Source organism: Primulina tabacum, chromosome 5 (assembly GCF_025594145.1).
Source record: "Primulina tabacum isolate GXHZ01 chromosome 5, ASM2559414v2, whole genome shotgun sequence".
Classification (NCBI taxonomy): domain Eukaryota; kingdom Viridiplantae; phylum Streptophyta; class Magnoliopsida; order Lamiales; family Gesneriaceae; genus Primulina; species Primulina tabacum.
This window is the reverse complement of record NC_134554.1, coordinates 36310684-36323562: the sequence shown is the minus strand read 5'-3', so window position 1 is coordinate 36323562 and position 12879 is coordinate 36310684. Positions and strand designations below refer to the sequence as shown.

General features: G+C 34.6%; 1 protein-coding gene across 2 annotated transcripts; it reads right to left on the bottom strand.

The window, feature by feature from the left end:
* Window positions 1–1269: 1269 nt before the first annotated feature.
* Window positions 1270–12605, bottom strand: LOC142547501 (flowering time control protein FPA). Of its 2 annotated transcripts, XM_075655835.1 has the most exons (6): window positions 12137–12605; window positions 9075–9320; window positions 8528–8650; window positions 7364–8259; window positions 5848–7189; window positions 1270–1534 (listed from the first exon to the last, which is right to left on the bottom strand). In XM_075655835.1, exons 1-5 carry the CDS (start codon window positions 12437–12439, stop codon window positions 5866–5868), a joined length of 2892 nt encoding a protein of 963 aa, XP_075511950.1. In that variant the 5' UTR covers window positions 12440–12605; the 3' UTR covers window positions 1270–1534; window positions 5848–5865. The 2 variants fall into 2 exon arrangements, with proteins under 2 accessions (XP_075511950.1, XP_075511948.1); XM_075655833.1 differs by lacking the exon at window positions 1270–1534 and having other exon boundaries at window positions 5055–7189.
* Between the last annotated feature and the right edge of the window lie 274 nt (window positions 12606–12879).

The window sequence follows — 12879 nt, the reverse complement described above, 5'->3', positions numbered from 1 at the left end:
ATACGCAATTTCATTGCGACAGAACTCAAACGAACCCAAAAGAACCAACATTTTCTCATTTTGCATGATTTCAAGAACCGAGAAGAAATCAAGCCACAAAAAAAAAAATTAAATTAACCATTCAGGACAACGCCATATTCATCCTGTCAAAAAAAAAAACCGAAAATTGTAGCCACCCTCCAATTAATACTTCGGTCCCCTCATCAGGGATTTAATTTATCTTGGCCACAGATTAAAAATAAGAAAAGTGAGCGAAATCAATTGAGCAGAAAAAACTCCATACCTGAGAAAATTAAGGCACGAGAGCTTCAATTCCAGGCTCTTCATGCGATCAATTTCGCAAAATTAATTGAAGAAATATCGGCAGAATTATCAGGACAAGAATTTCTGCATGGTCATTCCATTACAGATCGGAAAAATGGGAGAAGTGTCCCTGTCGAGGGTGAGTGAACTGAAAATGAAGCATTTATGGGTTTTCTTAAATTACATTATCTTAAAATTTTCCTATAATATATATTTTAAAAAAATTAGATCACAATATCTCCAAATAAAAAAATATGAACAAAAATTAAAATTTGAAAATAATCGTGTGTATAGATAATTATTTCAATTATAAAAACAATTAACTAGTTAATTGATCTTTATTATGTACGGATATTTTGCAAGACTTGGCCTTCTTTGACCAAGTCAAATTTATCTAATTGACCAATTAAATTATATATATATATATATATATGAAATAGATCACTGGAATTTTTTATATAGTTTAAATATTATTTCTGAGATTTGAACTTAATATCATTTGCATCTTGAGATCTCACCTTTGGCACAATGGCACTGGGTCAAAGGATCCTTGGTCTTGACCAATTAATTAATCATGATCAAATTTTAAATTTGAGTTATTCACGATTAAAACTTCAAATTAAGTTTCGATTTTTAGTGTCGTGCATTTATTTTTGTACAATTTTAGTCGTTTTTCGTTGCAATATTTACGTTGTACTTAGATATGACATCAATATAAGTTGTACGTTAAGAAGCAGGTTTAAAATTACTCAGTGTTTAAAATTATTTGTAATTTGTTCGAGTAATGGTATTAAATAATTTTACTCGTACATTTCGGGTATAATAAAATATATGGGAATATCTTGAATTTTCAAAAATACTAAAATAAAATAATAAGAAATAAATCAAGATGAGTAAAGTTTATAGTAAAACATAAATAATAAAAGCCAACATCTCACTTGATAACTAAATAACAAGGGAGGGGTCTTTCAAAAATCCACAGTATCATAGCTGAGTCATTAAAGTTGATAGAAACAAATGCCGACGCCATGAAGTTGACAGAAACACGAGAATAGAAGAAAAAGGGAAGAGTCGTTAAAACTTAATTCCAAAATAAGGGGAAAGAAAAAGGAAAGAGTCGTTAAAACTTAATTCCAAAATAAGGAGAAATCGTCATCGGAAGTGGATGACGACCCCTTCGGATGGATGGATGATTGATTTTTGATTGCCTATGTACGAAATCTCCTTATCCCTGCAAAATTAAAAAATTTATATTTATTCAGAAAAATAAAACAAACCTCTTTATTATTATAAAAATCTAATAAACACTTTGTACAACACACATATTTTCTATTTTATATATACACCATTATAACATATTGTTATTAAATTAATTAATTCTTTATTATTATTTTTAGAATAAAAATATATTTTAAAGTATAGTGTATATATATATATGCTTGTTTATATTTATTGTGAATTGCATTTCATAGGGAGTTGATAAATAAACTCTGTGCTGAGAACAGAATTATAGCAGAACATTACTTGTCTACACCAGATTTCCAACTCGACTAAATTTACACTTAATTAGCCAATTGTATCTTTTAAAAAGGAGACCATCGTAGTTTGATATGTGAGTCTCCCATAACCGCGGTTTTTTAATAGATCGAACCGGTCGGCAAACTTGTCGAACCAGCCTGATTTGGGTGCCATACGAACTTGAGTTTGTGAACTATATTGAGTTCCAGCTCAATCGAAAGCTTTAGTTTAAAATCTTTCCAAGATTTTGATAAAATTATTATACTTGTACTTGCAAGCCATCTGCGACTATAAAAAGTGCCTAGTCCCAACTATTATCTGGTCAAGCTAGCTGCTTAGAGTTGTGAATACGAATGCTCCGAGACTTCGAAACATAAGCGAAACCGACGTCAAAAATTCGCGGCACGAGTGGGTCAACCATGAACTCGAGCAACCTCAGACACGAGAAATCAAACCCACAAATTTCCAGAGATCAAACAAGAGTTTCCCTTTCGCTTTCAAAAACTATTAGCTATCGTTTCAAACTTGTTGGAACAGATTCTTGACAGTGCATACTGAATTCTAACGCCACTCGCACTCTCACAAGGCATTTATGTTTATCGACTATCAAAAGAAATAACCATAGGAAATGGCAATATAATTTGCATTTCATGAATAAGGAATCTTAAGCTTGCTCGTTTCAACCAGTGTTTTTATAACCAGACTGATTATTAAACCGATATATCTCATAAAAAAAAAAGTACTACCAATCAAATCGAAATACTGTTATATTATATAAATATTAATACATATTTTATAATGAATAATATATTTAAATTTTAAAACCTAACAAATGTATATAGACAAAAATATATTTACCATATATATATAATCAAAATATCAATTATAGTTATATGTTATTTAAAACAAAAACAATGAACACTAGTTCTTCTAAAATAATATTTTAAACCGAGTCCAAATTCTAAATAATCATGTATATACATAATCAAATATTAAATTTAAGATTTTAAAAATAAGAAAATTAATTTTTCAAAAAAAAAAAAACCAAAGAAAAATTCAAAACCCGATTGAACCGATATCCCTGTTCATAGCTGATCCAACTGGTTCTTGACTGAGTTTGACCAACTTGATCACTAAAATGATACCGATTCACCGTCGCACCGGTCAGTCGGATCGAATTTGAAAACACTGGTTTCAACTACTCATATGCCCATGGGCTCATTTATTATTAAAAGAGGGAACACTATAAAATTTCAACTGATATTATTACTTCACTCGAAGTTTAAGAAACTGGTCATTTTTGTATTATCCATTTACACGAGTAAGCGAGGTCAAGGTACTATACTAGAAATGGGAAAAAAGATGGGAGCTAGGATTCCACACACAAAAAGTAGCAATAACAGTATCAGAAATAATATATAATTTGCAAGTATATAATATACATTACTTTAGTTATACTCTCGACACGATTTCCCATTTCTCATTCTTGTATATCGACGATTATTCACTATGGTGTTCCGAATGGATTATTATAGTTTTCTTTGGTTGGATCCAACTCCACCTGGAAAACATATTATCAAAACTTAAATTGAGAATCTATGATTAATTTCGTTTTCTTGAGAAAACCCGTTTTAATCTGTATATATGACACATATATGTAAAATATGTTGAGTTATTCAGATTTCCGATAATTTGTTGTATAGTTTAAATTTTGAAAGCATGATTTATTGAATTAAAATATAAAAAAATACTGAGTTATCTTTTACCATGGTGAAAGGGTAATGCATAAAAAATGAAATTTAAAGGAGAGTATTTTCTGGAAAACGAGGTGGAATTGGTGCTGTTTTTATCAAGGGGGAGTCAATAACATGATTTTGAAAATAAAACCAAACATTACCCAAGTTTCTTCTTGTGTCTAAACCTCTAATTTTCGAAATGAAATTTGGTCAAGCTAATCCAAAATCGAATCGGATAATAGTCACTCTTAACAATTGCCTAGTTCACAAGACTAAAACGAAAACTAGTTTTTATTTCCAAATACAATCGAGATCACGATCACATGAACCAACAAGGATTGACGACATCGGTATGTTTTTGAGTCATGGTTTGTAGCCACTATCGATTGCGAATAAAAGGGCTCGGTCGTTTGTCCTTTTAATCGTACCGTGCACCCATCATAACAATTATAGAAGCCATCATGGATTGTTGTGTATAATTTGTATTTGTGTAGATACTTTTGGTTTTGTATTCGAGCCCTTCATTCATAAATATACTTTTAGTTTGTGCTAAATTCATATTATACTTTTCACCATACTTGGGACTTCCAGGAAAATATTTTAATAGAATTGGGCTGCATTTTCACAAAACTCTAGTCACAGCCTATAACTAAAGTATAGGGTTCCGCAATGTTGGTGCGAGTTATTATCAAATGTTCAATACCTAGAGTGTGTAAAATATAATTCAACAAAGAAAAGGAGAGAATATAATTAACTAACGCCAAATATTGTAGATACATGTTTCCACAAGTAGTTCAAGTAGGTTAAATCGGAACTCACAAGTATAAAAATATGAGCACTGAAACTGAACAATGCTAACAAAGACAAGTATTTTGGCCAAATGCGTAAAAATAAAGAACAATAAATGCATCACGCAAGGGGAGAAAAACAATAAGCAAGTAAAGTATGAGGCAGAAAAGTAGCTCTACCAGGTTCAGGTTCATAGAACCCATGTCCTCGTCTACTCAGCTCAACTATCTCACCTTGCCAGGATTTATTATAGGAAATTTCAAGAATACCAAGCTAGATTAGCTATAACCTTACAAAAAATACCAGAAACACTAGTTCCCAACCTTGTTGTCCTTAAAGCACTCATAACAGAAAGGCTCTTACACAAAAAGGCGCTTCTACAGCACGACATTTTTCATCTCACACAAGTAGTGCATGCTACATGAGAGTATTAGCCCCTATGCTCAAGAATTCTACAAATTTGACCAGTGGACTATAGGTTTTGGACAGGGGCTCAGCTTGAGCATGCCTCCTTCCTGATTCTTTTCAAAACTCAAAAATGGAATTCAAACTGGGGAGCACGTGCCCTATAGTTTTTACTTTGTTCCAAGTCAAAAATCGAAACTCATAAAGACACGGCCATGTGCTAGATATAAAAGAAAATCCAAGTAGCAGAAACATATGGCACAAATTCAAAACTAGAACAACAGTCTCATGATATCAGAAATGATTCTTAAACCACAACAGAAAAAACACTTGATGGAAAAATAACGACCCAATCATCACATTATACTTTTTGTCCCAAGCTCTACACTAAGAACGACCATATAAGAAAACTATCTCAATCATAACTAGCTCGTGAATCCAGGCAGCGTACACAAGCACTATGTGGTAAAAAAATAACGGACATCAATCCATACAGTACCATTTTTATGGTCTCGCATCTAGTGTCTCGATCAACTATACAGAATCTAAAGGGGAACAATAATTGCTACTCATTCTGTTACTAGCCAATCTCAAGTTTCTGATAAAGCAGAATGCTGGGAGGGACAATCTTGAAGTTACATAGCCACACAAATCATTACATGCATGAAAGAAATCTGATTTAAGATTAAAATGATCTATTAAATTATGTTGACCTATAAATGAAGATGCTCCATCCAAATAACCAGCTCGAGTCAGAATTAATACAGGTAAGATACTGGGCTAAATATTCAACCACTATGAGTGTCCACAATCTAAAGGCTGCATTGCTACTGCAGCTTTTTTATCCCAAAATTATACATCTTACAAATATCGATAAATGCCTATTAGTTCCCTCTAAAGCAACCTACCACCATCACAGGTGCAACTCAATGAAGCTAGCATTTAGAAAATTTCACATGAACCTGAACTAAGCAGCAGCACAAAGAGAAACAATAAAAAAACCATAACTCTTAGGCATGATTCAAGAAAACTAATGTTCAAAAAAAGAGGCAGCGAAACATTCAAGAAAGCATTTGAGTTCAGAGCGTGTAGTTACCTGGAGGAAGATAAATGATCAATTACTCCCACCACCCTGCCCAGGTTGATTACCAGATGGTTGGTTTATCCGAGAGAGAAGATTGGCTGCAAATAACAGTGTCGTCTTGTACCGCTCATTTTTATCAGCCTCAGTTTCAGTACTTTCCAGAACTGCCCCATATGAAGCAGTCTGAAGATGTTGGTCTTTATGTGTTAGGCCAATACCGGAAGCCTCGGGCATGTAGGGCTGTGTCTGTGTGACATCATTACCATGAGCCTGATTTGGTAACGCCATAGGATATGTCGGTTGCTGAACAACAGACGAACTATAGAACCCTAAAGCATCTGTTCCATAATCTATGCCATGACCCCTCAAAATCTCCTGAGAACTTCCTTGTTGATATCGCTGGTTAATCTCTTGTGAAACTGTAACTATTCCACCTTTCGGTGGAATTACAGGAATCATTGATTTAGATAAAACTGCTCCTTGAGATGGAAAACCGATGTGCTCATGCATTTGGCTGTACGAGCTGATCGGTTGATGAAAATGGCTAGTCATATCTGAAACTGTTTGAGAGTGAGTCTGTGGTACATGTTGCAGTTGGGAGTTGATCTGGCTACCTATATGTCGCGCAGGCTGAACAATGTGCTCTAGGGCATGAAGTTCTTGCTTCCACTGCATAACATCCATGTTTGGACCACTAGAAAGCTTTGATGCAGGTCCCAGCATAGAGGTTGACTGGGGTAATGATACAATTTGTGAACCAGAAGAACTAGTAGCTGATCGCAACGAATTTAAAGTAGCAATAAGTTCTGGCGTCAAAGCTAAACCAGCTTGAGAAACTATTGTGGTGGGTGGAACAGAGGGTGAAGCGAATGAATTGCTGGTCATAGAAGCCGGAGGTTTCAGAGGTACTTTTGAATCCTCGGGAAAAACTCCGGAATAATCCACAGGCAAAGACCTTTCCATCCGAGGCATAGCACTATATCCTTGCTGCAAGGAAGAAGTTTTGTGCGTATTCACATAATGAGGCTGGATTGATTGGGGATTCACAGATGCATTACTAGGGACTGGTTGAGGAAACTTTAGAAGTACTCCATAAAGGCGCTCTGGCCCAGAAACTTTGAGAACTTGAGTGAGAAAATCAGATGGAGGCACTAAAAATAAAGTAGCGCCATTATCAAACTTCGCTACCCCAGCCCTGTCATTTGAACCCAGATACCTCAGAAACTCTGTATATGGGGCAAAATCCTCTTCACTGTCGGGTAAGAAGAAAACTATATTAAACCCAATAGCTTCATCATAATGTTTGCTCAATAAATCCAATCCAGTTCGTGCGGAACAGTTAACCACCTCAGGACTGCAAGAAAGAATATTCAGTATTAAATTGAGATGTTAACATCCATCAATGTATATATAAAGTATCCAGTAAAGCAAATTATGTTCAAGTATTTCAAATTGAATCCTTTCTAGTTGACAAACACTAACTTTAGTCAAAGAAATTGCAGTTGGTTAATTCAGATACTATACTTACATATCAGCACCAAGCCCTTCTCCAATAGAAACACATCGAGCATGACAAACAAGCGTTCCACCCTTGGCAATGATCCCCCTCCATATGCAGTCACTCTCAGCACGACGTTGCCCCACTCGACTTACCCTGGTTAAAGAACCAGATGCTCCACCACTACTCAGTGAAATCATCCCATATTGTTCGTCAAATGCACCTAGATTTTCCACTCTTGCAAAAGGTAAAGCAGCATTAGACCTTGGCCTTTTAGATTCTCTATGTTGGCTATCATCAAAATCTTTCCATGCAGCAGAAGTTGATCTGTTTGGTAAATTCAAACCTGCTGGAGGCGAGGAGATTATCCCAGATGTGGGAGATGATCTTCTCCAATTTGGTACCCCCATCGGTGTTTGAGTAAGATTCTGTAATTTATGAACCGGAGCCGAGTCACTAAATTCTGGGCCCGGAAGTGCTGGGTCAAAAGGTCCATGAGGACCTAGGAGTGGTCTCAATGGTTGATGTCCAGGATTATTGATAGGTATTACAGGATGGTTAAGGCCAGGTATGCCCATCCGAACAGGCTGAAATGGAAATTCTCTAAGCTGTCCTTCAACTCCAGGATAATGAGGGATGTAATCATTTTCAGGACCACGCTCGCCGCTGAAATACTCAATAGAAATTCTAGGATCATTAAAAAGTTTTCCCTGCAGTCCTTCTTTGGCACGTCTGGCTTCTTCAATGCTTCTAAATTCTACAAATGCATCATTCCTGTCTGCAAATGTATTTATTCTCTCGATCTCCCCAAACAGAATCATAGCGTTATGAATCATATCCTCTTCAACAATAGCCGAAGGAGGATAGCTTATTCTCAAAATGCTAGTTGGCTGCGAGTTTCCATTTTGCGGTCCTGCTGAAAGGAACTGCAACAATAAAAACAAGGAATTAAATTAAATAATGTAGATCACTTAGAATGTTGACATGGCAATGGTACATACAGTGGATAGACATGAAAAAAAATTGTCCACAAAAATTCAACAAAAGAACAATCACTACCACACACAGTATTGTTACTCAAGAATGATAATAGGAGTACCCAAATTATTGTCACTGAACTTCAGATATTTTAAGATATTAAGTGACGATGAGATTCTCACAATAAAGAAAATAGTCATTGGACTTGGTAATTACATTTTGCCGTTTCGATCCAACAATACTTGGCTCAGAATAATTCTTCAAGGGACTTTGTGTCATCCAACGAAAATCAGAAGGCCCCATGCTCCTATTTGGAAACTGGCTATCTGGACCTTGCTCCTGTCTCATTTTGAAGACAAAAATAAAAAATAAGAACTGTTAAGTAGAGAAAGGGTAAAAAAAATTTACAAGACTTCGGGAGCAAAGGAACTGAAGTAGAAATATACAAGATAAATATCATTTCACATTTTATATAAGGCAATGAACTAGGATCTTGAGTTTATTCCCTGGCAATAAGCAGGGGATAACATCAAGATGAAAATCATGCAAATTTACATCATCGGTAGGACTTAAAAAATCTGATTATGTAGTCAATTTGATGTTGAAAAAATTGTCATTCTGTGGACTCCATAAAATCCCACACATGAGAAAAAATCAGTACTCAGACCACAAATTATCACACAACTAAACCTGGGAATTTTGCAATAAAAAACATGAGGGGTCCTAATAATTGCTGAACCAATCATTGAAAACATCAGCTTACTCTTTTGGAGGAATGCGACCTAAGATAATCCACGCGCAGATGATCTCCACCAATTTGTTTCCCATTCATACCCTTCAATGCCTTTGCAGCATCTTCCAAGGTAACATAATCAACATAGGCAGTATTTCGATCCCTGAGAAACCTGAATTCTTGTAATTTTCCAAATCTGAGGAACTCTTTCTCCAATTCTTCCTTGGAAATGGATTGGCTAATTCCAGCCACCCACAGACTCTTACATGGCTTGGCCTGAAAACAAGATTGATAAAAAAATAAAAAATGAATACGATTACCCAGATATAAGAACAAGAAACAGAGGAAAAAATCAGCTAAACCACAAACGAGGGGAATAAAGGGCAAGATTCAATAATTTTCTTGCAGATAGGATCTAGATAGTACTTATCTAAGAAAATTACAGGTTCAGAGAACATTTATCATTGTAGCAGTCACAAAGTTATCGCATAAAGTTTTCTACTGATATCATTAAGTCAAAACTTAAGTACCAGGAATTGTTTACAAACAATCCAAATTGTGTAGTTTGGCTTGATTTTTGGTTCGGTTCGGTTCGGTTCCTGAATACCCCCTACCTTTAACCACATGGAATGTATCTTGAGTACATGAATTATAATGATGTAATGCAATACCCTTTTGAAATATACAATGTTCATGACCAAAATGTAGCCGCTACAAATTCTACAGTATCTTTCCCAATGCTAAGTGTGCTAGTTATTTGATACCATTATATACAGAAGATTGGCAAGTCACAAGTGAGTAATTGTGCATCCAGTAAATACATTATTAACGAAGATTAAGCACGAAGCTTTGGCCTAAAGGAAAAGGAGAAAGGTTGAAGAGTTATAACAGCTTCAAATGCACTATTTCAACAAAAAAAATAGCATTGATCATTGCTAGTCAATTAGTGTTATCATTATTTGTATTTTGACAGTTCTCATAAGTCATTTGCATCTCCATCATAGGTTACATTGTCTTATAATTGTATATTAAGGGTCCAAGTGATTTTACATAACTTCCAAGGCTGCAAGAATTTTGTGCCTTCTCCACTCTTCAGAAATCACTTAACAATTGAATCACAAAACAACCACCACCTTTCCATGTCTCCCAGAACTTTTTTAAAATTCAACACCTCAATTTGTTAGTTGTTACTTCCTACTAATGTCATGCCAAGTTTTTTTGAGGTAATGCCAACCACTATCTCTCATGGAGTTTTACAGGGGGCTGAACATAATTAACTATGATGAATTTGTATTTTCAAACATCTCGTGATTCTGTCCTCCATAGTGCATTTGCATCGGAAGATGAGGTTGTGGAATTTGTAATGGCTACATGTCACCAACGAACATTTTTTGTTTCAAAGTGTATTTCATTACATCACTATAGGGCCCTCAATTTATGTTCCATGTAGTGAACACAGGGTATTGACAAACCGAATCGAACCCATTCAAATAGAAACCAAAAAACCTGCACAGCCTGATTTGGTTTTTATACAATCATCATTTGAATTGGTTTCAAAAACCAAACCAAAAATATTAGTTTGGTTTAAGATTTGGATGAAAAAATCAAAAAAAAACTGAACCAATCCAATTATTTTCTAGAAAAATCTCTTTTTACATACGCACTTAAACCAGATCAATATCTTCTGCAACATTTCTTGTTACAAATATTATCACCGTGATGAATTTGCTTTTAGAATATAGTATAGAAAGTAATATTAATATGTGGCTAAAATGATAATATTACATGCCAAAATATCATACAAAAAAATAGTTTCATTGATTTTTATCAGTTTCTAAAGTCTGTTTTTACTCTTTCTGAGAGAGATTTGTATATAATATAGGTAAATGATAACATCGAGTATTTTTTTAATAAAGTAAATTATTCTGAAGATATATATGGATATAACTTTCATATGAAACTTATGCTAATATTTGTATAGTTAAATATTTTGATTCTTGATCATATATCGGCTCTGTTTGCAATAGCTATATTAAAAAAATTAAATTACATTGAGCAATAATAAAGAATATTTAATTTGACAAAAAAATCTTAAAATTATTGTGCATTTATAATAACTAGATCAAAAAATTTAAATTACACTTAGCAATAATAAAAAATATTTAATTTGACAAAAAAATCTTAAATCAATTATACAACCAAAGCAAACCACAATTAGGTTTGGTTTGGTAAGGTTATTCATCATTCATGGTTTAATTTGTTCCGAAACAGTGTCAACAGAATTCTGGAGTTTCTTTTCCAAACTTTGAATTGAATCTCCAATGAATTTATTTCGAGATTATGAAGATAGGACAAAGCAACTAAAAAATTCACTTGGCATTGAGTATTGACTATTGAGTTATTATGAATTAAGCTTTCATCGGGTAACTAAGGCTTTTTGTTTTCGGTTAACTGGAACATACATTATAATGCCCCACAATTGGGAAGAAAGATTTGGTAGCCAAGTCCAACTCTCTTGGGACTGTAGCTTGTTTGAAAACTATAACGATGTTTGTTGATTCAAATATCTGCAGCCTGGATTTTAAGTATCATACAGTTCTAATCGCCTCGCAGAGTAACTAACAAATGTCTGCCAACGAGATAACAGTTTTGGCCGAGATAACAAAGTTAAATATCATATTAGGTGAATCGATGAAAAAGTGTGAACTTATAGATCTCGAATATTTGATCTTTAAATATGAAAAAATCAATCGACAAGGAAAACGATTTTAGCATATCTATGCAATTCCAAAAGTCTTAATTCGTTGTTCCTCATAACATAGGTCTTAAATTTTCAACGTAGACAAAGATTTTGAGACCAAATAGAACCCTCAAGTTCCCCAAAAATTCCATATTAACTTGAAATACTAGAAGACAGAAAAATAACCCAAATCCCCTTGCTACATTTAGATTAACATCCACAACGACGTGAGAAATAAACATAATTGATATGAACAGAGATTTAAACAAAAACAACATACATCGATATCGATTAATGAAAACCAAATGTGAAAGAATCGGACAGACAATAAAATATCAACACAAAAACCAACCGATTTCGCGAACTCAATTTTCAACGGATTCCCATGAAGAACGTAACCCTGAAGGCCTTGCTTGGCGGCCACAGCACTCTCAATCTCTCGGAAATACACGAACGCGTAGTTCCGAGATGGGTACAGCGTCAAGCTGTCCACTTTTCCGTTCTTCTCGAGTAGCGCCTTTAACTCTGCTTCGGTTACTGACAACGAAACATTCCCTATCCACAAATTGTTTGACGGAGGGTTCGAATTGGCACCCGAGGCGGAGGCAACTGGGATCTGGCTCGGATGCGGCACGGGAATGTCTACTGGCGCCATGAAAATCAAAGAACTTCAGAATTAAACTAAGGGGAATGGAAATTAGTAGCAAATTCGGAGATAAACGAAGCGAAAGAGCAAGAGAAATTGGTGCCGGCGGCTTGGGGAAGAGAGGGAAGACAGAATATACGCGGATTAGGGTTATGAGAATGGGGCTGGGGATTTAAAAAGCTTTTCCCAAATAATAAATATTATATATATATATATATATGCATACAATCTCCTCCGAATCACATAATCCTTAGGTTTTTTAAACCCCAGCCCCATTCTCATAACCGTAAAATAAATTAAAAATTATTTTTAAGTAAAAAATTATTCATCTTCAGAAATAAAATATTAGGGATTATTGATTTAGCCAAACAATGTAATGCTGAAATTATTTAGACAGGGTTAGGAAGATCTGACTGGATCGTAATCGTAGACTGAATAAAGATCTGACT